Here is a 17,786-nt window from a genome sequence, read left to right on the forward strand (position 1 = left end):
AATCAAAGGCCAGAAGAAAGTGAGGCAGTAATCGACAGTTTGACTCGCCCCATGCACTGTTCAATGCACGAAACTCAACTCGAGGGGCCTCACGGACAACCACATTACTTCTGCATTATCTTACATTAAGGATTAAGTACCGAACAGCCGAATGAGGAGAGCTCGCTAGTAAACACCTTTGGCGATCAGCTGCGGGGCTGGGTCTAGGCGCTAGAGAGAGGTTCGCAAGGAGACAATGTCAATCGCGTTGCTCTGCAGACGTCAAGGTGGGTGGGTGATCATTTTGGGTACGCGAGCGCGCCACCGCGACCGCATCATCACATAAGTGCATCTCCTCTCGTCGCAGGCCGGGGCCTGGCTCGCGCTTTGAGCCTGATTGAGTCTGGAGCTAGCATTGAGAGGTATGAAGTATGCGTGTAGTGAGCGGCGCGCACACCAGTGCCTTCGGTTCACCGGGACGGGTTCGCTCTCGTCTACGCAATACTTACTGAGAAAGCCCGAGCTGTGCCTGCAGAGATGTGGCGATAACGGACGAAAACATTAGGGGCTCGGACGCTGGTGCATGCTCGACCTCACGGCAGTGCCAGGTGCGTGCTGAGGTGGGCGTACTGGCTGCAGGCTTCCCCACGACCATTTCACCCGCTTGTCGTGCCTCCCTCCTGTCATATCCACAGCCCGACACGCCTATCGGCGGGTTTCGTCAGTGGCCTCGCTCGCTGCAGCTGTGGCGTGGGTTCGCGGTGAACAACAAGCCCAGCCTCAAGTATGTGCCAGTGCCGGAATCGCAGCACGACGATTTCACGTCGGAGCCCACCACCTACACGCAGCTGCTTGCTTCCATCCGCGCCGCCAAGTCGCTAAAGCGGCTGGAGCACCTGGTGGACACCTATGCGGACCGCTTCGATGCGGTGCACGTGGCCGCAGCCGTTGCGCGGCTGCCGCACCTGCTCAAGTACCGGGAAGCGGACCTGGTAGACATGAGTGCGTCGGCAGTGGTGCTGCCGTCAGGCATGACGCGCACGCGAAGGAAGCATGGAGCGCAGCTGCGGTCGGGTAGCGCGGAGGTGGCTGCACGGCTGGCGGCGCGGGTGGACGCAATGCTTCCACAGCACGTGGCGCACTTCTTCCCGCGCCAAGCGGCTTGCTCCATATGGGCGTTTGGCGAGCTGCGGCGGCATGGGGTCATCGAGCGCATGGACTCGCTTCCGCAGGTGCTCATGTCTGTGACGCGCGGCAACCTGCAGCCGCTGCGCGTGCACGCGGCGGGCGTGGACTTTGCACAGCTGCTGCACGGGCTGGCCAAGCTGGGCCACAACGACGAGCCTCTTCTGGACGCGCTGCTGCCGCTGGTGACAGAGCGGCTGGGCAGCATGCAGCAGCGCGAGCTTCAGATGACGGTGTGGGCGCTAGCCACGCTGCGGCGGGCCACGCCTGAGCTGCTGGATGAGGTGGCGCAGCAGCTGTTGAGCACTAGCACCGCCTTCCTGCTGCCCTCCGCATGCGCCTCCGTGTTCTGGTCATACGCCAAGACGGAGGGCCTGGCGCGGCTGTCGCCGGGAGGGGAGGGCGGCGCGCGGGTGAGCCGGAGACGGGCGCGCGTGGCGGCGGCGCGCGTCAAGCTGTTCGACAGCCTGGCCGCCACCATGATGGCGCAGGCGCTGCTGCTGGCGCCGCAGGACGTTGCCACCACGCTGTGGGCCTGCAGTGTGCTGGGCTACCACCACAGCCAGCTGCCGGCGGTGCTGGGCGACGCGGTGCTGAGGGCGCTGCCCAACTGCAGCGATGCCGAGGTGGCCTCCGTGCTGGAGTCCCTGGCGCACCTGGGCTACCACCACGCGCCACTGATGGACGCCGTGGCGGCGGGCATCTTGGCCGAGCCGGTGGTCAGTACCGAGCCGGTCAACATCGCGCGGGTGCTGTACGCGTACGGCGTGCTCGCACGGCGGGGCCCGCGGGACCTGCAGCTAGTGGGCACGTTGGCAGAGGCGTTGGTGAGGCGGCTAGCGCGCGTGGAGCGGCTGGATACGGTGGCGCTGGCCTGCCGCGGCCTGGGCGCGTTCGCCTACGACGATCAGGCGGTGCTGGCCCAGGTGGCGGCGCGCACCGAGCAGCTGCTGCAGACCTCGACGACTGGGCTAGAGCAGCTGCAGGCGGTGCTGCGGTGCCTCGACGCAGGTGGCTGCTCGTATTTCCAGCTGGCGGTGGCGGCGGCGCGGATGCTGGACGACCGCTTGCGCGCCGGCGCCTGCCGCAGCGCACCCCTAGCTGTGGAGGTGCTGTATTACAGCGCGCGGCAGGGCGTGGAGGACAAGGAGGCGGTCAAGGCGGTGCTAGACAAGGTGGCCCAGCACCAGTCGCAACTGCGCGCGACGGACGTGGCGCGGCTGGTCGTGTGCTGCCAGGTGGGTGGGTTGGTGGGTGCCCCACAAGTTGCAACCTGGGTAATGTCTTAAATCGCGTTCCTAGTACACGGACCGAGCGGCGTAGGAGTAAACCTTGACTGAATAAGCGTGTTCGCTCAATATGCGTCTTGAACCTGTGTGCTGCTCCGTGCGCCTGCAGGTGATGGGCCAGTCAGCGACATCGCTGCAGGGCCTGCTGCAGACCCTCCTTAGCAACGCCGCATCTGTGGACGCGGCCACGGCGCGCGCCGCAGCCACCAGCGCCGCCGCATTGGGGCTGTCAGATGTGGCGCATGCGTTGAAGACGGCAAGCGTGGCACAAGCTGTGGCTACGGCTTAGCGTTTGATGTCATGCCCAGAGGCCGCGGTGCAATGTCATGCAAGGGAAGGCGCTGTTGTCATTGTATGTTTGAAGTGTGACAACAGCAGGAGCCCATGTCAAGTGCCAAGTGCAAGTCTGGATATGTTTGCCCGAAGCACGCTAGCGTAGAGATAGGTCTAGGGCGCGCGCTAGCCTAACCAAGGTAACATACATGACGTCAGCCTGTCCATGTGGTAGGTCGAACGCAGTCCGTGAACGTGCAGGTTGCGTGAGGCCACACAGCGAGGTTACCGGTATGATGTAGCCTCGCATTTATGGGGTGTCATGTCAGGGCAGGAACGTAGCACGTTTTGGGGCTCTAACCGACCCCTATCATTCGTAATCCCGAATAGCTGCAAGGCGTAGAAGCAGGTAACGTAGGGCCCACGTTGTGGCAGGAAAACGCTTCTGCATAAGGAGGTGGGCAATGGGTGGGTGAGGTGGGACATGTGGGCACCGCGTGCAGGACTGCAGGCGACAATCGCCTAGCCCTGCCTAGCCGTACATTTTCCTGAAGCAGTAGGCCTGGTCCGTCTGGTTTGCTCTTGCGGATGAGTAGGTCAGACATGTCAACGGTTACACATACACCCGCATTCGCGCATGATGCCTCTCAGTTACTACATCTCTCTTGTGCATGTTGCGTTGCATCTTTCTGCCTGTTCCATCGACAAATCAATGCTACCGTACGTGCAGGCAGCCATACAGCATACCCCTAGCTATCAGCCGCGCTCATCCAAACCCAGGTCCCAATCAGCGCCTAAAACCTTTATATGTCAGGCAGCGCATTTCGTCGCAGTAGTCGCAAGCTTTGGTCAGTGGCATCCGCCAAATTCTCTCCATTCCCTTACACCAGACAGCGTCATATTAAGCAGCGCCGCTTAGTTCTGCGGCCCAGCGCCCACCTCCTTGGCCGACTCGAAGCGAGTCGGCGTGTCCAGCACGTACAGGCAAAGCAGGCCTGCATTAAGCACGTGCGCGGCAGGCAGCTTCAGCGCGGCAGTGTAGAAATCCGGCGAGAAACAGAGAGCTATTGGGCTGCACATGGCACTGAATACACTGCTCCGACCTTTGGCAGCCCAAGTACGTGTGAAAGCCGCGCGCAGTCTGCCTCCCCAAACCCCTCCAATACCGTGACCCCAAAAGGCCCGACGTGTGCACACAGGCCCCAGCTCACCGGCGCAGGACGCCAGGGCCATGAACAGGATGGCCAGCATCGCCTCCAGCCACCGGACTTGCGTCTGCAGGGCGGCAAGGTGGACCGGTAAGACTGAAGGCACAGCAACTCAAGGAGGACAACCGTTACCGAGCCTACTGTATCCAGTTGTTCGTGCAATGTAACGAAATGCCTGTTCGTGAGCAATACACGGCGATGTTCTAAATCGCGCTGTAGCAACCTCGCTGCTTCGCGCCGTAGGCCTGGCGGCCAAGCCCAGCGCACGCACCTGGCACAGCGTGCCGCAGCTGGTGTAGGGCCCGAAGCCAGTGTAGGTGGCCAGCAGGCTGCGGCGCTTGCCAGCCTGGGCAGCCAGGTCTGCGGCGCGGGGGACCGGCTGGGAGGCGTACACAACCACACTGTCGATTTCAGCGGCGTCAACGGCTGCCTGGACCTGCTGCAGCTGCTCGACCTCAGCGGCCAGGCCCGCGTTGGTGCCCTCCAGGGCAGCGTCGACGTTGGAGCAGACAATCACCACATGCTTCTTGGCGCCGTTGCCCTTCGCCAGAGCGGCAGCCACATCCGCCTTTAGGTCCTCCGAGGGCGCCTTGCAAGCCACAACCTGGGTGGGGCATGCAGCAGCCCACTGCTTACGCATACGGTACCAGACTTCGCATACGATACCAGACGGGAAGATGCCATCATAGCAACTGTCTATGCTTCAAGCTGAAACCATACTTGTTATTAAACAAGCCGTCACTTGAGCTACTACCCGGTACCCAGCAGCGTACCTCGTGCTGCACGCCAGCAGTGTCAAGCTTGCCGCAGACGCTCTCGCGAATGGGAGCACCCTGCGTGCAGCCACACGGACACACGGACCGAGTTTGACACATGCCGGCTGCTCACGCAATAGCATCGGGTCAGCACTCCAGCACACCAGTACCCCGTTGGCTGGACCCTCGAACGCAGCTGATCCTGTGCCCTCGCCCCTACCTTGCTGACAGAGTATGGCATGACCAGGGACGCAGGCGCGGCGTTGATGAGCCCGCTCAGAGCATCAACAGCCTCCGTGCGGCTACGCATGTCCGCAGCGTCCAGCTGTAAGATTGCGGACGTGTAAGTCAGTTCCACTGAGGTCGCGGAGATGAGGGATAACCACGGGCACCTGGCCGACCTGCCCCCTGTGGGGCTTTGCCGACACTCCCCCGCCCACACACCCCCGGCCCTGGTCCGCCCTCCATGGCGGGGCTACCACCCGCTCAGCCGGGCCATACCTGGTTCCCTACAAACATAACCACGGTGCTGCTCTCCACGCCCTGCAGCTTGTGGCTGCCAGCCTCCTTGCCCAGAGCATTCAGCACAAGCTCAGACGCCACCTCCTCCACGTTACTCACAACCTGACAAAATAGAATTTGTTACAGCTTTAGATCAGGCTCTTGGACGGCATGCCCAGGCCCAGGCCAACAATCTTTGTCAAATCACCGAGGAAACTGCAGAGTCGACCACGCACCTCATAGGAGACGCGAGCTCCCTGTCCCTTGCTGCCCCACACAAGAAGCGGAGCAGAGAAGCCAACATACTGGCCGCTGCTGGCCAGCGCGACCGCTGGCAAGAGGAGCAGGAGCGCGAGAGCGGCACGCATTGTTCCCTGTGTGCTTCTACAGCACAAACAAATTCAATTTACACAATGATTGTAATCAAGTCTTGAAACGCTGCAGTTTGTGCGGGGCACAACGCGTGCGAACCCGAATGGCGCATGCTAGGAGGAGCTGCAAAACTAGTGCCTTCTCTTATGCTGCTCAACCAATTCTCCCCTCCCATATCATACGTGGGGTGTAGATACTCTGTTTCAGCGTGAATTGCTCACGCTCCGAGCGCTAGGCGACATCTTTGACCAGAAGGGGTCCGCACTTTCCACTGCTTTCTTTTCCTGAAGCCCAGCTTTCCTAGGGTCATATGCATATCAACTTGCACATATGGCATAGGTTGACGCGGCGATAGCAGCCGGGGCTCAGCACTCGGCTTCTTTTGCGCTGGCCAGTGTGCCAGCGCCAGCAGGAGAGCCATGTTCGGCAAAATCCTGCGAGCCGGGAAAGGCTCTCATGGGCTCAAGTACAAGATCGACGTGCAGGTTACGCAGCTGGAGAACCTGCCCTACTCCATCAGAAGATGCAGGGTGGTATGGGCCCGCAGCGCGAAGGTGCAGATGACCGACATCAAGGATGCCCGTGGAAGTGAGTCCACGAGCCAGCGGGGCCGTTGGCATGTCCCAGGGGCTAGAAAGCTGTGGAGCGCGCGTCGATCGATTGCGGCACGCTGCCTGGCACCGACCCCTCGCAGCCCTCCAACGCGGTGTCCGGACTTCCTCGTTACGCCGTTTGCAGGTGTGGCGTCCTTCAAGCAGACGCTCAGTCAGGTCACCACTGTCTATCGTGATAAGTCTGGGAAACTCGAGGCAAAGGTGAGCAACAAGTTGTTGGGTTGTGCGTGTGGCAATTCGGTGCGTGTGGGGCGCGCAGTACTGGCACGCAGTACTATACGGTGCGCAGCTTGCACCCCCGCTGGCCGCTACACATCGCTGATCATTGATATGCGCGCGCTAATATGTATAGCCAGCCGGGGGGCACGTGCATCGCCGGAAGCCGTGAGAGAATGCTGGCTTATTGGGTTACCGGGTGGCACCGTGCCGCGAACCTACCGATCTGTGCGTAGGCCCTGTCATGCGTGCCAAAGATCCCACACCCCGCCTGTTGGCACAGGAGTACGAGTTCAAGGTGCAGGTGCCCGGGAAGAACGAAAGCGACGCGCTGGCGACGATTGGCAAGGCCACGCAGGACATGACCAAGTTCTGCACGGACCAAACCACCACCCAGAACGTGACCATACCCATTACGTTCAAAGTTGGCGGCACCACCACGGGATACCTGAAGTTGGTGATCACAACCGTCTTCTTGGGTGACGCAAACGACGATGGCCTCACGGAAGTGTCGGGCTTGACTGGGCTAACGTCGGACCACGGATCCGTGCGCGAGCAGGACCTGGAGGGTGAGTTCTGGGCACGTGGTCCAGGGGTCACCACGCTCCCATAGTGTTGGCATTCACAGGACATGGGTATAGAGCACGTGCGCTTGTGGAGAGCTCGGGCGTGGTGATTGGTGCAACCCGTGCGTCTGTGTGCCGGCCCGTGATGCGAACCGTGTGCGTTTGTGTGCAACTAGCAGGCTTTGGCGATGAGGAAGGCAAGTTCGGCAAGAAGAAGAGCAAGCGCGACGACGGTGCGTCGTCATCTGCCCGCAGCAGCAAGCTGACGGAAAGCAAGAGCAGTCGGCGCAAGCCGCCGCCGATTGCTGAGGAGGACGCGTCAGACCTGGAGGAGGACGCTCCACCTTCGGCCAAGCCCAACAAGTGGCCCAAGCCGCCAGCGGACGAAGACGAGGGCGACGACAACCCATTCGCCAAGAAGGCATCGAAGGCTGCCAAGAAGGCCCCGCCGCCCAAGGTGTGGGAGGACGACGAGGACGTGTCGCCAATGAACTCCGACGTTTCGGTGAGTGAATGCGGACGGGGCAAGGAGCTCTCACTTATGTACTGCGGGTGCAACTGTCAGTGCGAGTGCGTCGGCGCTGCATGCTATGACCGGTTGCGGTAATACGTCGTTGCAGGCTGCTACGGCACAAACCATACCGAATGCTGCCTACCCGCATGCAGGAATCTGAGATAACGCCCGTTGCCAAGTCCAAGTCCAAACGGCAGCCGGAGGAGAAGCTAGAGGACATGAAGTCGTCCCTCTTTGCTACCAAAAAGGCGCCCTCTAGCAGACCAGGCGCGGGCGCCAGCACCAGCGCAGCAGCGGCGGCAGGGCCATCGTCCAGCAAGGCCGTTGCAGCCTCCAGCAAGGCAAAGGCTGCGGCGCCGCCAGCTGAGGACGAGGACTCTCTGCGCGGCGACCTCTTCTCAGCCAAGCCCAGGTCGTCAGCGAAGCCGAAGGCCGCACCTCTGCCGGCCGACGAGGACGAGGACTCCTTGCGCGGCGACTTGTTCTCAGCCAAGTCGAAAGGCGCAGCGACGGCGTCCAGCTCCACAAAGGCGAAGGCCGCACCGCCACCAATCGAGGAGGAGGACGAGGACGCTCTGCGCGGCGACCTCTTCGCGGCCAAGCCGAAGGCCACTGCCGGCAAGTCCAAAGCAGCAGCAGCGCTGCCACCGGCGCAAGATGACGACGAGGACGAGCTCAGAGGCGACCTTTTTGCAAAGCCCAAAAGCACCAGGACAGGAGCGTCCAAGGCAGCAGGCGCCGCCGCCGCTGCGGCTGTCACGACGGCGGCAGTGGCCGGCAAGGGCAAGTCCAAGGCGGCTGTGGTGGAGAGCGACGAGGAAGATGATTACGCGCCTTCAACCAGCGCCGCGGCCGCGTCCAAATCCAGGGCCGCGCCGGTGGGGGGGAAGGTGCGCTGTTAGGCGTGTGTCGGGTTTCCGCGAAGGCTCCGAAGCAAGGGTGGGCAGTCACTAAAAGAAACGGAACTACTGTATGGCATGTCGTTCGCCCAAAACCTGAACACCGCTGCGGGTCCTTCTGTGACAGGGCCCAAGTAGCGCGGAGCTGGAACAGCTACGGCAGCGCGTGGCGGAGCTGGAGGAGCAACTGGCAGACGAGAAGGCGGCCAAGGACGACTTAAACAAGAAGATGCAGAAGTACGTGGACAAGATCGCCGACCTGGAAGACCAACTTGCAGAGGTAAAACCGGCCCTGAACTTGGGCTACACGGGCGTGGGTGTGGGTGGGGGTCCCCCCAAGCTCTTGCGCACACACATACGCATCAGCACACGCATGCATCAGCACACGTGCAAGCGTCCCGCAGATATCATGCTCTCGTGGAGTGTGCTCGGAGCACTAATGTGTCAGCACAGTGCTAGTCAATGGTTATAATGGAGGCTCTGGCACAGGCGGATGTGGCGGCGCTGTTCTCCCAAATGCGGGAGATGGAGACCAAGTACCAGGCGGAGATCAAGGAGCTCATGGAGCATCACCAGACCGAGATGGAGGAAATGGAGGAGCGGCACCGGCTTGAGCTGGAGGAGGCCCAGGAGGTCGCCAATAGCTCGGGACGCGGTCGCGGTGGTGCCAGGTGCGTGGTGTACTGGGCGCGCGCTTGGGACAGGAACGCCCGTGGCAAAGGGCGCGTTTGTGTCGGTGGGGTAGCAGCACAACTAACCATAGTTCATGTATCAGAGTTTATTGTTTTATTACAGCACCGCTATTTCACCCTACAGCGCGGATGAGCTCAAGCGGCTTGAAGCGGAGCTACGAGATCAGGAGGCTTCGCTCCGGACCCGCACTGCAAAGCTTGAGGCGGAGCAGGCTTCAGCCGACTCAGCACGGAAGGTGCGCGGGCATGCGGCATCCTGATTACAACTGTGTATCTCACGGCTTGCCGCAGACAACTTGCACCACACATGACGTCCGTCGCCATGCCTTACTAAGCCTGGCCTCCTATAACATTCGACAGGCCGCAGAGGCTAAGCTGGCTGAGGCCAACCGGATGATCGACGAGAGCCTACTCGTAGCCACCAAGAGCCAGCAGGAAAACAAGGCGCTGCAAGAGGACGTAAGCGTATGGTTTGGAGTGCGAAGCGCATGTCTTAGTCTAGCGGCATGAGAGCTTGGGCTTGAGACTGCGGTAACATCCATGGCTTGCCTCCTGCAGATTGCGCGGCTGAAGCGGCAGCTCGAGGATGCATCCAACCGGGACACCAGTGCCGCCGTTGCGGCAGCAACGGCCGCCTCCGCCAACGATGCGCACCGCAGCTCCGAAGACGACGCTGAGCTGGAGGAGCTGCGGGAGAGGATTGAGGAGCTGGAGGTACGTGTGGGAGCTCACAGAACCTTTTCACCGGGAACGTACCTAACAGTTGCCTTGTCGCAGGAGGAGAACGTGCGGCTGCAGAAGCTGGTGAGTGATCACGATAGTTTGTGCTTAATGCTTGAGTATCGTTTGTGCTACAGTGGAGCAAAGCAGTAGGCCCAGCGAAACAGATTGTGCAGCAGTGTCGGGTACCCAGCCTGCAGCTCGTGTAGCAAACCGGAAACTCAGCTCCGCGACGCGTACAGTCATGCATGACGCGCGGGCACAGTCCACGCGCGATGGTCAGTCTTAGCTGCAGCCGTTCGTCTTTACTTGATGGCACGGCAGACCGATGCCGCTGAGCGGGCGGCGGACGACATGCTGGATGACGTCCGCTCCCTACTTCAAGACGTCCACGGCGGCGATGACCTCCTCAACTCTCCAGTAAGTATTGTCTGTTCCGCAGCTTCGCGCCACTGCCGTTGCCTGGTCTAGGTTGTGATGTCCCCTCTCGGCACTGTCGTGCAGGGATCGGCACCGCGGTTGCCGCTACTTGCGGCTGGTGTTCACAGCCTTTGCAGTGCCTACGGGCGGCAGTCGGTGGAACTGCGCGAGGTGGCGTCCAGGTGCGGATCTGGTTATGCACGCTTGCTTGGCTACCCTGTGAGAGTCGCCAACACTGATTCGGCATTGGGGCGCATTTTCCAATGCAGGCTGCGGGACATGACGCACCAGCTGTCCACAGCCCAGGCGGCTGCTCGGTCTGAAACTGCCAGCGAGGTCGGAGACGGAGCTGGCGGGAAGGTCAAGCCGCACGAACTCCTGTCGCGCGTGCAGCAGCTGACAGCAGAGCGCGACACGCTGCACGCGCAGTTGGAAGCCAGCCGCCAGCAACTCCGTGAGCAAACGGCGGCAGCGCAGCAGTGCACCACCGAAATGCGGCAGCAGGTGGAGAAGCTTGAAGCCGAGAAGCTTGTGCTTGCGCAGCTAGAGGCGGAGTGCGTTGAGCTGCGCAAGCAGGTGTTGACAATTGAGCAGCTGGAGGCGGACCGTGATGCACTGCAGAAGCAGCTGGACACAAATCAGCAGCAAAGCTCGGCGCAGACGGCTTCGCAACGGCGCGTTGCTGAGCTGCAGCAACAGGTAGAGAAGCTTGCCGCTGAGAAGCTGGCGGCCGAGCAGTTCAAGGTCGCCACCATAGCGGAGCTCAGGCGGCAGAACGACGAGCTGCGCAGCAGCCTTCACACGCTGTCGCCTGCGCGTGACAAGCACGGTGGCCCAGACGGCGACAGCGACTCCTCTCGCGGCGGCAGCACACGCCTCGCGGCAGCTGCCGCCGGCCCGGAGGGCAACTGGCATGAGCTCCAGACGCTGGTCACGCGGCTCAAGTCCGAACGATCTGAGCTACGCCGCGAGACAGAGGTGCTGCTAGACGAGAAAGCCAACCTGCAGAATCAGGTGCAGGAATTGCAGCGGAAGCTTCAGGAGGCGCAGCGGCAGGTGCAGGAGCAGCAGCGGCAGGTGCAGGAGCTGCGGTTAGCGCAGCGCTCCGCTGCTGTCACAGCCAATGCAGCAGCGACTGCCGCCACCGCCAGCAGCGCGTTTGCAAGCCGGCAGATGTCCATGCCACCAATGGGCCGGGTGGAGGAGCTCGAGGCTGAAGTTGAGCGGCTCAAAGCGCAGCTTGCGGACTTGTCGGAGGCGGACGCTGTGATCAAGGAGTGGAGTGACTACTCAGCTGGGCTAGCCACCGACAAGTCCCGGCTGGAGGTGCAGCTGCATGAGCTCTCGCGCCAGCTGGAGGTAGCGGCGAGCACAGCTGCCGCTGCCGACCTGAAAGCGGAGAAGGCGGAGCGCAGGGCTGAAACGGCGGAGCGGAGAATTGAGGCCGCGGAACGCCAGGCAGGGCAGGCGCAGAAGAGCGTGCAGGCGGCAGAGCAGCGCGCTGCTACTGCTGAGGCTCGCGTAGCTGCCGCTGAGGCGGCGGCCGCTGGAGCCGCGGCGGCGGCAGCAACAATGGCCGCTGCCAAACGCAGCATGGAGGCGGCAGAGCGGCGGGCTGAGGCTGCCGAGGAGAAGGCAGCACAGGCGCAACGTAGCCTGCAAATTACTGAGCGGCAGCTAGCCATTGCAGAGGCGGCAGCAGCAGAAGCGGCGGCAGCTGAGGCGCGCTCGCGCGCTGAGGTCGCGCAGTACGTTGCAAGCGGCATGCAGCCAGCGGACAGCTCGGAGGTGGAGGAGCTCCGGCAACAGATCACACGGCTGGAGGCCTCGTTGTCGCTCCTGCGGACACAACTGCAGGAGCGGGCGTTCGGCGCGCCAGGCGATGGCGCCGCGGGGCGGCCAGCGACCCAGCAACGCCGCAGCAGGGGGCTCGACCTGCAGCGGCAGTCCAGCAGCGGGGCGGGCGGTGACGACGACGCAAGCTCGACGCGCTTCAGCGATGAAGGGCGCTCCCGGTCATGGGAGGTGGAGCTGGAGCAGCTACGTGCGCAGAACGCGGCCTTGGAGACCACCATTGCGGGCTTGAGAACGGGCTTAGCCATCGCTTCACAGCAGCAAGAAACGGCTATTGCCGCGCACCGCGCCGCCGACGACGCCGCGGCGCAGCAGCTGGAAGACCTTCGGCTACAGCTGGCGCAGGCCGTGCAGGTGTGTGTGAGCCGGGCCCATTGGGCTTAAGAATGTGTATAATTGCACTGCGCTCAGCGGAGTACGCATAAGCTCTCGCTGATAACTCTATTGCGCGCTGTACACAGGAGAAGGCCGACCTGGAGGGCACGATTGTCATGCTCCGCGCGGAGGTGGAACGTGCCCCGCTAATACGCGCTGCGGCTTCCGTAGCGTCCGCTCCAAGCTCACCCGGCGGTGAGCTGGAGGCGCTGCGGCATCAGGTGGCAGAGCTGGAGGCGGACCTAGTAGACATCCGCAACGACCGCTCCATGCTGTCGGCGACAGTGGCCGGCTTGCGCTCGGAGGTTTCACGGCTGCAGGTGAGGCGTACAAGCGGGTATCTGCAACGCATTGCCTGTTGCTCTGTCGCTGCGTGTACACTTGAACCCTGCCGCGCGCCAGCTTACATCATACTTCCCGGACCGCTTGACTACGCTCAGGAGGACAAGGCGGATGCTGAGTCCACTATCGGCCGGCTATCGGCCGAGATGGAGGAGTTGGCGGATGCGCTCGACACCTCCAACAATGAGAATGAGCGCTTGTCAATGGAGGTGTTTGAGCTGCGGAGCAAGGTCGAGGAGCTGGAGGGCGATGGGGCTGCTAGCGCAGCATCCGAAGAGCCACGCCGCCGCTCCCTCCAGTCAGCCGCCAGCGCATCCAGTGCTGACGTGCCCGTGCCAGTCACCCATGGCCCGCGCGCTGCGGCAGCTGAGCGGGAGCTCGCCGCTGCGCGTGCCCTGACGCGCGAGCTTTTGCAGCAGATGGCGGTGCGTGGCATGTACGGCGTGCCGCCTGACGACGAGGACCTGACCGATGCCCTCAAGTTGCTTCAGGTGAGAGCATCCGTATTGTTGACGTACAACGTGTGGTTCTAGGGTGGCGAGCCGGCTGTGATGTTGTCTGTACTCATGAGCGTCTAACTCACTTGGTCCGCTTGTCTCTTTTAATCCGCAGACGCAAATAGTTGAGCTGCAGAAGCAGTGCCAGGCGCAACAAGCCGCGGCACGCAGCAGCTCCGCAGCTGGCGCTCAGGTCAGCTCCGCAGCCACTGAGGCACAGCTATCCAAGGCGACCGCCCGCATCGTTGAGCTCGAGCAGTTGCTGGAGGACGCGGAGATTGAGAATCAGCACCTCACGGAGCAGCTGGAGGAGTGCCTTACAGTAGGCCGTGCAGGTCCTGGAAGCGTGGGCTCGGCCAATGACGAGTGCCAGTCGGCCTCGTATGGCGGCGTGGCGGCGGGCGCAACGGGAGTCAGCAATCCTTACAGCTACGGCCACGCCAACACGCTGACACTTTCAGCGCTTGAGCAGCGTCTGGCGTTAGCGGAGTCGCGCCGGGACGAGCTCAGCAATGCGCTTGAGGAGGCCTCGGCCGGCAACAAGCGGCTGGAGGCCGACGTGGCTTCCCTACAACGCCAGCTGGCAGCCGTGCGGCGAGGGCAAGACCCCAGCACGGTCGACGACTTTGAGCGCGTTCCTCAGGTAAGAATCGGCCGGGTTGTCTTTGCCAGAACATGGGGGCTTGAGGCCAGCGGCGGATGAGCACAGAAGCCAAGCATGCATTCAAAGGAGGGCCCGTAAACGTCCGCGTGATTGCGATGTGCGCAGCTAGTGGTGCGACACCTCAGTTGACGCAGTTACGCCACGCCGCCAGTCGTACCCACAACAGTTGCCAGGAAAGGCAGCGTCAGGTCCCATTATCATGCCAGTCTGTGGCCTGCTGCTGAGTGTGTGCAACTGGGCTGTTGGTGCACCCGCCGCAGGTATGACGCCAGAGTCGCCGCCAGCAGCACAGCCCAACGCTTCGGCTATAGGCGCCGCAAATCTCCGGTCTCTCCGACAGATAATCAGAAGCAGCAAACCCGAGTCGAACAGCTCCCAGCTACAACAATTCCGGCAGATTCCCTGAATTCAGCTTTACCAGCATAACATGCTAGCTGCTTCCGTCTTGTCCTTGCCAGTGTCAAAACTTGCCGGCCGCCATGCTGCCGTACAGGTGCCGTCGCGGTCTCGCGGCTCGCGGGCTACCTCTGATACCGAGGAGGCCAACAAGGTAAGCTTCAGGCCCGGCACGTGCATCTCGCTGCGTACAGTATCCTGTCGCCAATGCAGTTCTGCGGCCCGTGTGTCTGACGCGGGTCTTGCGTGTATGCCTACGTTCTGGTGGTGCAGAAGCGCATGGAGGAGCTTGAGGCCGCCAACCGCAAGCTGGAGGCGGTGTGCGACGACCTGGAGGAGAAGTCGCTGCTGGCGCAGGAGCGCGTGGAGACGCTGCAGGAGGAGCTGCAGGTGTGTTCAAGGCGGGACAGGGTGATGTTCAGCATTGCACGCCAACCTGGGTGCTCGGGCGCGCGTGCAATTGACGTCGGGTTGATTGGTGCCTCCTCCATTTTTTGTATGCTTGACAGGAATCGCAAGACCGAATCCGCGCGCTGGAGGCGTCGCTGGCCACTGCGGTGGCGGCGCAGAAGCGAGTGAGTCTGAGCGGTGGGGTGCAGGGCGAGTGCGGGAGCTATGCGCGAGTGCGTGTTGCCGAGGTGGCTTTCCTGAATGTCTGGCTGCTTGCATGGCCGCTGTTGCTCCCGCGTCGTGCAAGTGTGCACAATGCTTGTGTTGTTTTACAACACACATGGGCCTCATCGTCACCCCACCTTGCGCCCCTGCCTACCCCGGCTGATCATGGCTACGCCTGGTTGAGGCGGGAGCTCGCGGCGCCTGCGGCCGTGCTGCTGAGCTGCTACTTGGCTTGTCGGCAGCGTATGCCGTGCTTGCCCACAGCCGCGGAAGGACTTGAGGCTGCCGGCGCTAGTTGCCGGGCCTGGTTCTTGCTTGGATAATCCCTGGCCCTCTCGCCCTCCCTGCTCTCCGTGTATACTTGTTTCAAACCCTGCGCATTAAAGCACGGCATGGTGCAAGAGCTTGGGGGGACCTTCGCGGTAGGGGTTGTTATCTTTGGACGCGCTGCCTTGCTGTGCTGTCGCTTAACCCGATCCCGCGATCCCCCTACTGCTTTGCTCTGTATGAAGCTGGAGGAGGAGGCCGCGGGCGGTGCCTCTGACCGGCAAGCCAAGGAGAAGGTGGCTGACCTGGAGGGCCGGCTGGCACGCGTCACTCGGGACAAGGCAGCCCTGGAGGATCAGCTTGCGGAGGAGCGTGCCAACCGGCAAGAGGTGCGCTGGCTATGGGTCGCCAAGAGCATGAGCTCCCTTGTTGGGGGCTTGCTTGCTTACGCGCACAAGCCAGCGTTGCGCTGACCTTCCGCCTTCGCCTGGTCCCTTCCATGCCGCAGTTGGAGGAGACGCTCAAGGACAAGCTCGACCGCGCGGGCGACGACGAGGCTGCTGAGACGGTGGCCGCATTTGAAGTCAAGTACAACCGCCTCAAGGAGCGCTACAAGGTGTGTACGCAGGCCGGGTGCACCGGATTACGGTCCAGGTACATAGTTGCTTCCCCATGGGGCTTTGCTACACCACGCGACCTTGCTGACTGGCTGACCTGCTCCCTGTAGATGCTGGAGGAGAGCAGCCAGGAAGAGATTGACGAGCTTCAGGACCAGCTCACGGACGCGCAGAACCAAATCACGGACCTGCAGCGCCAGGTCAAGCAGTTGCAGTCGCAAGCCGCACAGTAAGTAGCGTGTAAATGAGCGCCTTTCGGTGTTGTGTGGCGGGAGCAGGCACTGCTGTTGCGTGCGCACAGTTGATCTTGAGAAACCAACGGTCGGCTTAGCAAGCGAGCATTCCGTGTTTCGCATCACGCATATGCTGATCATCACAGACCCGCCAGTCACAGACGTTCCATGGATTTCATGCTCGCGCTAAGCGTATACCGTACCGTATCTCGCCCCATGCTTGATCGACAGGAGCCGTGCGGCGCCAGTCGCGGCTGCAGGCGCCGGCGCCAGCGCGGAAGAGGTGCGGAGGCTGCGGCAGGAGAACGAGCAGGTCGTCTCGCAGCTGGTGGCCAAGACCATGGAGCTGGCGCAGCAGAGCGAGAATGAGATCACGCTCAAGCGTGAGCTGGCGCGGCTCCGGGAGGTGAACATGAAGCTGGCGGACAAGGCCACCTCGCTGGAGGCGCAAGCGGCACAGATGCAGATGCAAATGCAGGCCATGATGCTGCAGGCGAGCGCGGCTGGCAAGAAGGGCAAGAAGTAGATAGGTTAGTTATCGGGACGTGCGTACGGGACGTGGGAGGGGGCGGAGTACGATTGGCACACTGAGTGGTGCGTGCATCATGTGACCCCACATTGTTTCATACTGCATAACTACCAACTGCCGTGTGCTAAAACGAACGAGGCTTGAGGCTCATGTGCGAGTACCAGGGTGTACGAGAGCGCTTTCCACCAGGATTCAATGGGGAAGAGCGGGGCCGGGCTACAGGGTGTGTTTATTGGATCAAGCACAGGTGTGTGTATGTTCGTGCACCGCCAGTGAAATCAGGGTGCCGTCAGCCCCTTTTGGCCATTACCATGCTAGCTAACGCAATTGTACGTGGCTGATGCAAGACAATGGCTAATTGAATCGTACGATGAACAAGGGGAATGTAAGGTGCCATTGTCCTCGAAGGCATGCCGGCCGGCAATGCCGAGCTCAAAAGCCCGCCAGTTGTCAGTTGTTTACTTAGCGCAGCCGCCATGCGGATGAGCCAAGTCAGCCAACAATCATGGGCTGCCAGTCGACTGGCCGCTGCGGCCAGGGCCGTGCTTTCTAAGCTGTGCACGCAGCCTTGCCTTAGTCCTTCAAGTACTTCGTTCGTGCTGGGGGACAAATCCTGCACGCAAAAGGGTGGGGGTGCCAGACCCAGAAAGGGTGGAGGCCCGACCGCCCGAGATCGCCCGGGACCCCCCTTGAACTTGAAGGGACGACTTCGCCCCCCCAGGCCCCCCTCATAAAAGCTTGTTTCTCAGGGGTTTAATACCATTTGTTACGAAAATGGTGCATATCGACTCCTCTTCACGAGCGCTACCACGCTATGCCATCGGCGGTCCTGTTCTGAGAGTTCAGTCAGATCTATCCATGGACAGCCTCTCGACCCAGCCAACTCCGCGCTCAACTCTCTGCCGTGTGACGAATGGACAGTGTGCATCGGCAGCCTTGTTAGACGTGTATTCATGCGCGCCCGTGCTTGAGAGCCCCGCCATGTCAGTGCGCGTGTGCCGAATGTGGGGACGTGTGCCGATGTGTCCACGCTAGGACGCGCAAAGTAACCCTCCCACGCTTTGTTTGTGCGCATTACGGCATAACGTGCATAAGTGACCCTTGTGGTGCTGCGTTTGACCCCTAGTGCGGCTTGTGGGGCGCTTCCCGAAATCCGCCAGCATGGGCTCCCAAAACCCGGCGGATGCTTAGGGG

At 61.8% G+C, this 17,786-nt stretch overlaps 3 protein-coding genes across 3 annotated transcripts; 2 read left to right on the forward strand and 1 right to left on the reverse strand.

The window, feature by feature from the left end:
- Positions 1-137: 137 nt before the first annotated feature.
- On the forward strand, positions 138-3,309 carry CHLRE_09g392579v5 (uncharacterized protein). Its single transcript, XM_001694611.2, has 5 exons — positions 138-266; positions 347-401; positions 515-587; positions 675-2,402; positions 2,563-3,309. Exons 1-5 carry the CDS (start codon positions 236-238, stop codon positions 2,740-2,742), a joined length of 2,067 nt encoding a protein of 688 aa, XP_001694663.1. The 5' UTR covers positions 138-235; the 3' UTR covers positions 2,743-3,309.
- Positions 3,310-3,327: 18 nt separating this feature from the next.
- On the reverse strand, positions 3,328-5,600 carry CHLRE_09g392616v5 (uncharacterized protein). The gene is made up of 7 exons (XM_001694692.2): positions 5,427-5,600; positions 5,191-5,313; positions 4,910-5,014; positions 4,708-4,767; positions 4,206-4,538; positions 3,938-4,001; positions 3,328-3,721 (listed from the first exon to the last, which is right to left on the reverse strand). The coding sequence occupies exons 1-7, from the start codon at positions 5,556-5,558 to the stop codon at positions 3,642-3,644; spliced, it is 897 nt and encodes a 298-aa protein (XP_001694744.1). The 5' UTR covers positions 5,559-5,600; the 3' UTR covers positions 3,328-3,641.
- Positions 5,601-5,737: 137 nt separating this feature from the next.
- CHLRE_09g392655v5 (uncharacterized protein) lies at positions 5,738-16,993 on the forward strand. The gene is made up of 24 exons (XM_001694612.2): positions 5,738-6,150; positions 6,301-6,377; positions 6,676-6,961; positions 7,138-7,463; positions 7,625-8,362; positions 8,499-8,651; positions 8,861-9,042; positions 9,188-9,299; positions 9,424-9,522; positions 9,622-9,777; positions 9,841-9,867; positions 10,108-10,203; positions 10,288-10,385; positions 10,473-12,411; positions 12,519-12,752; positions 12,873-13,265; positions 13,387-13,914; positions 14,429-14,485; positions 14,605-14,721; positions 14,841-14,906; positions 15,459-15,602; positions 15,722-15,829; positions 15,941-16,059; positions 16,295-16,993. The coding sequence occupies exons 1-24, from the start codon at positions 5,982-5,984 to the stop codon at positions 16,587-16,589; spliced, it is 6,519 nt and encodes a 2,172-aa protein (XP_001694664.2). The 5' UTR covers positions 5,738-5,981; the 3' UTR covers positions 16,590-16,993.
- Positions 16,994-17,786: the final 793 nt, after the last annotated feature.

The sequence above is a fragment of the Chlamydomonas reinhardtii genome, chromosome 9, assembly GCF_000002595.2.
Source record: "Chlamydomonas reinhardtii strain CC-503 cw92 mt+ chromosome 9, whole genome shotgun sequence".
Lineage (NCBI taxonomy): Eukaryota > Viridiplantae > Chlorophyta > Chlorophyceae > Chlamydomonadales > Chlamydomonadaceae > Chlamydomonas > Chlamydomonas reinhardtii.

What these genes read in the sequence shown, in the direction of transcription:
- CHLRE_09g392616v5 (XM_001694692.2), bottom strand. Translation starts at nt 5,558, where the DNA reads ATGCGTGCCGCTCTCGCGCTCCTGCTCCTCTTGCCAGCGGTCGCGCTG. An exon ending in CTGCTGGCGTGCAGCACGAG is followed by an intron (nt 4,539 to 4,707) that starts GTACGCTGCTGG and finishes TGCCCCACCCAG; the next exon opens with GTTGTGGCTTGCAAGGCGCC. An exon ending in GGCCCTGGCGTCCTGCGCCG is followed by an intron (nt 3,722 to 3,937) that starts GTGAGCTGGGGC and finishes TGCTTAATGCAG; the next exon opens with GCCTGCTTTGCCTGTACGTG.
- CHLRE_09g392655v5 (XM_001694612.2), top strand. Translation starts at nt 5,982, where the DNA reads ATGTTCGGCAAAATCCTGCGAGCCGGGAAAGGCTCTCATGGGCTCAAG. An exon ending in CATCAAGGATGCCCGTGGAA is followed by an intron (nt 6,151 to 6,300) that starts GTGAGTCCACGA and finishes CGCCGTTTGCAG; the next exon opens with GTGTGGCGTCCTTCAAGCAG. An exon ending in TGGAAGACCAACTTGCAGAG is followed by an intron (nt 8,652 to 8,860) that starts GTAAAACCGGCC and finishes GCTCTGGCACAG; the next exon opens with GCGGATGTGGCGGCGCTGTT.
- CHLRE_09g392579v5 (XM_001694611.2), top strand. Translation starts at nt 236, where the DNA reads ATGTCAATCGCGTTGCTCTGCAGACGTCAAG. An exon ending in TCTGGAGCTAGCATTGAGAG is followed by an intron (nt 402 to 514) that starts GTATGAAGTATG and finishes CTGTGCCTGCAG; the next exon opens with AGATGTGGCGATAACGGACG. An exon ending in GGCTGGTCGTGTGCTGCCAG is followed by an intron (nt 2,403 to 2,562) that starts GTGGGTGGGTTG and finishes GTGCGCCTGCAG; the next exon opens with GTGATGGGCCAGTCAGCGAC.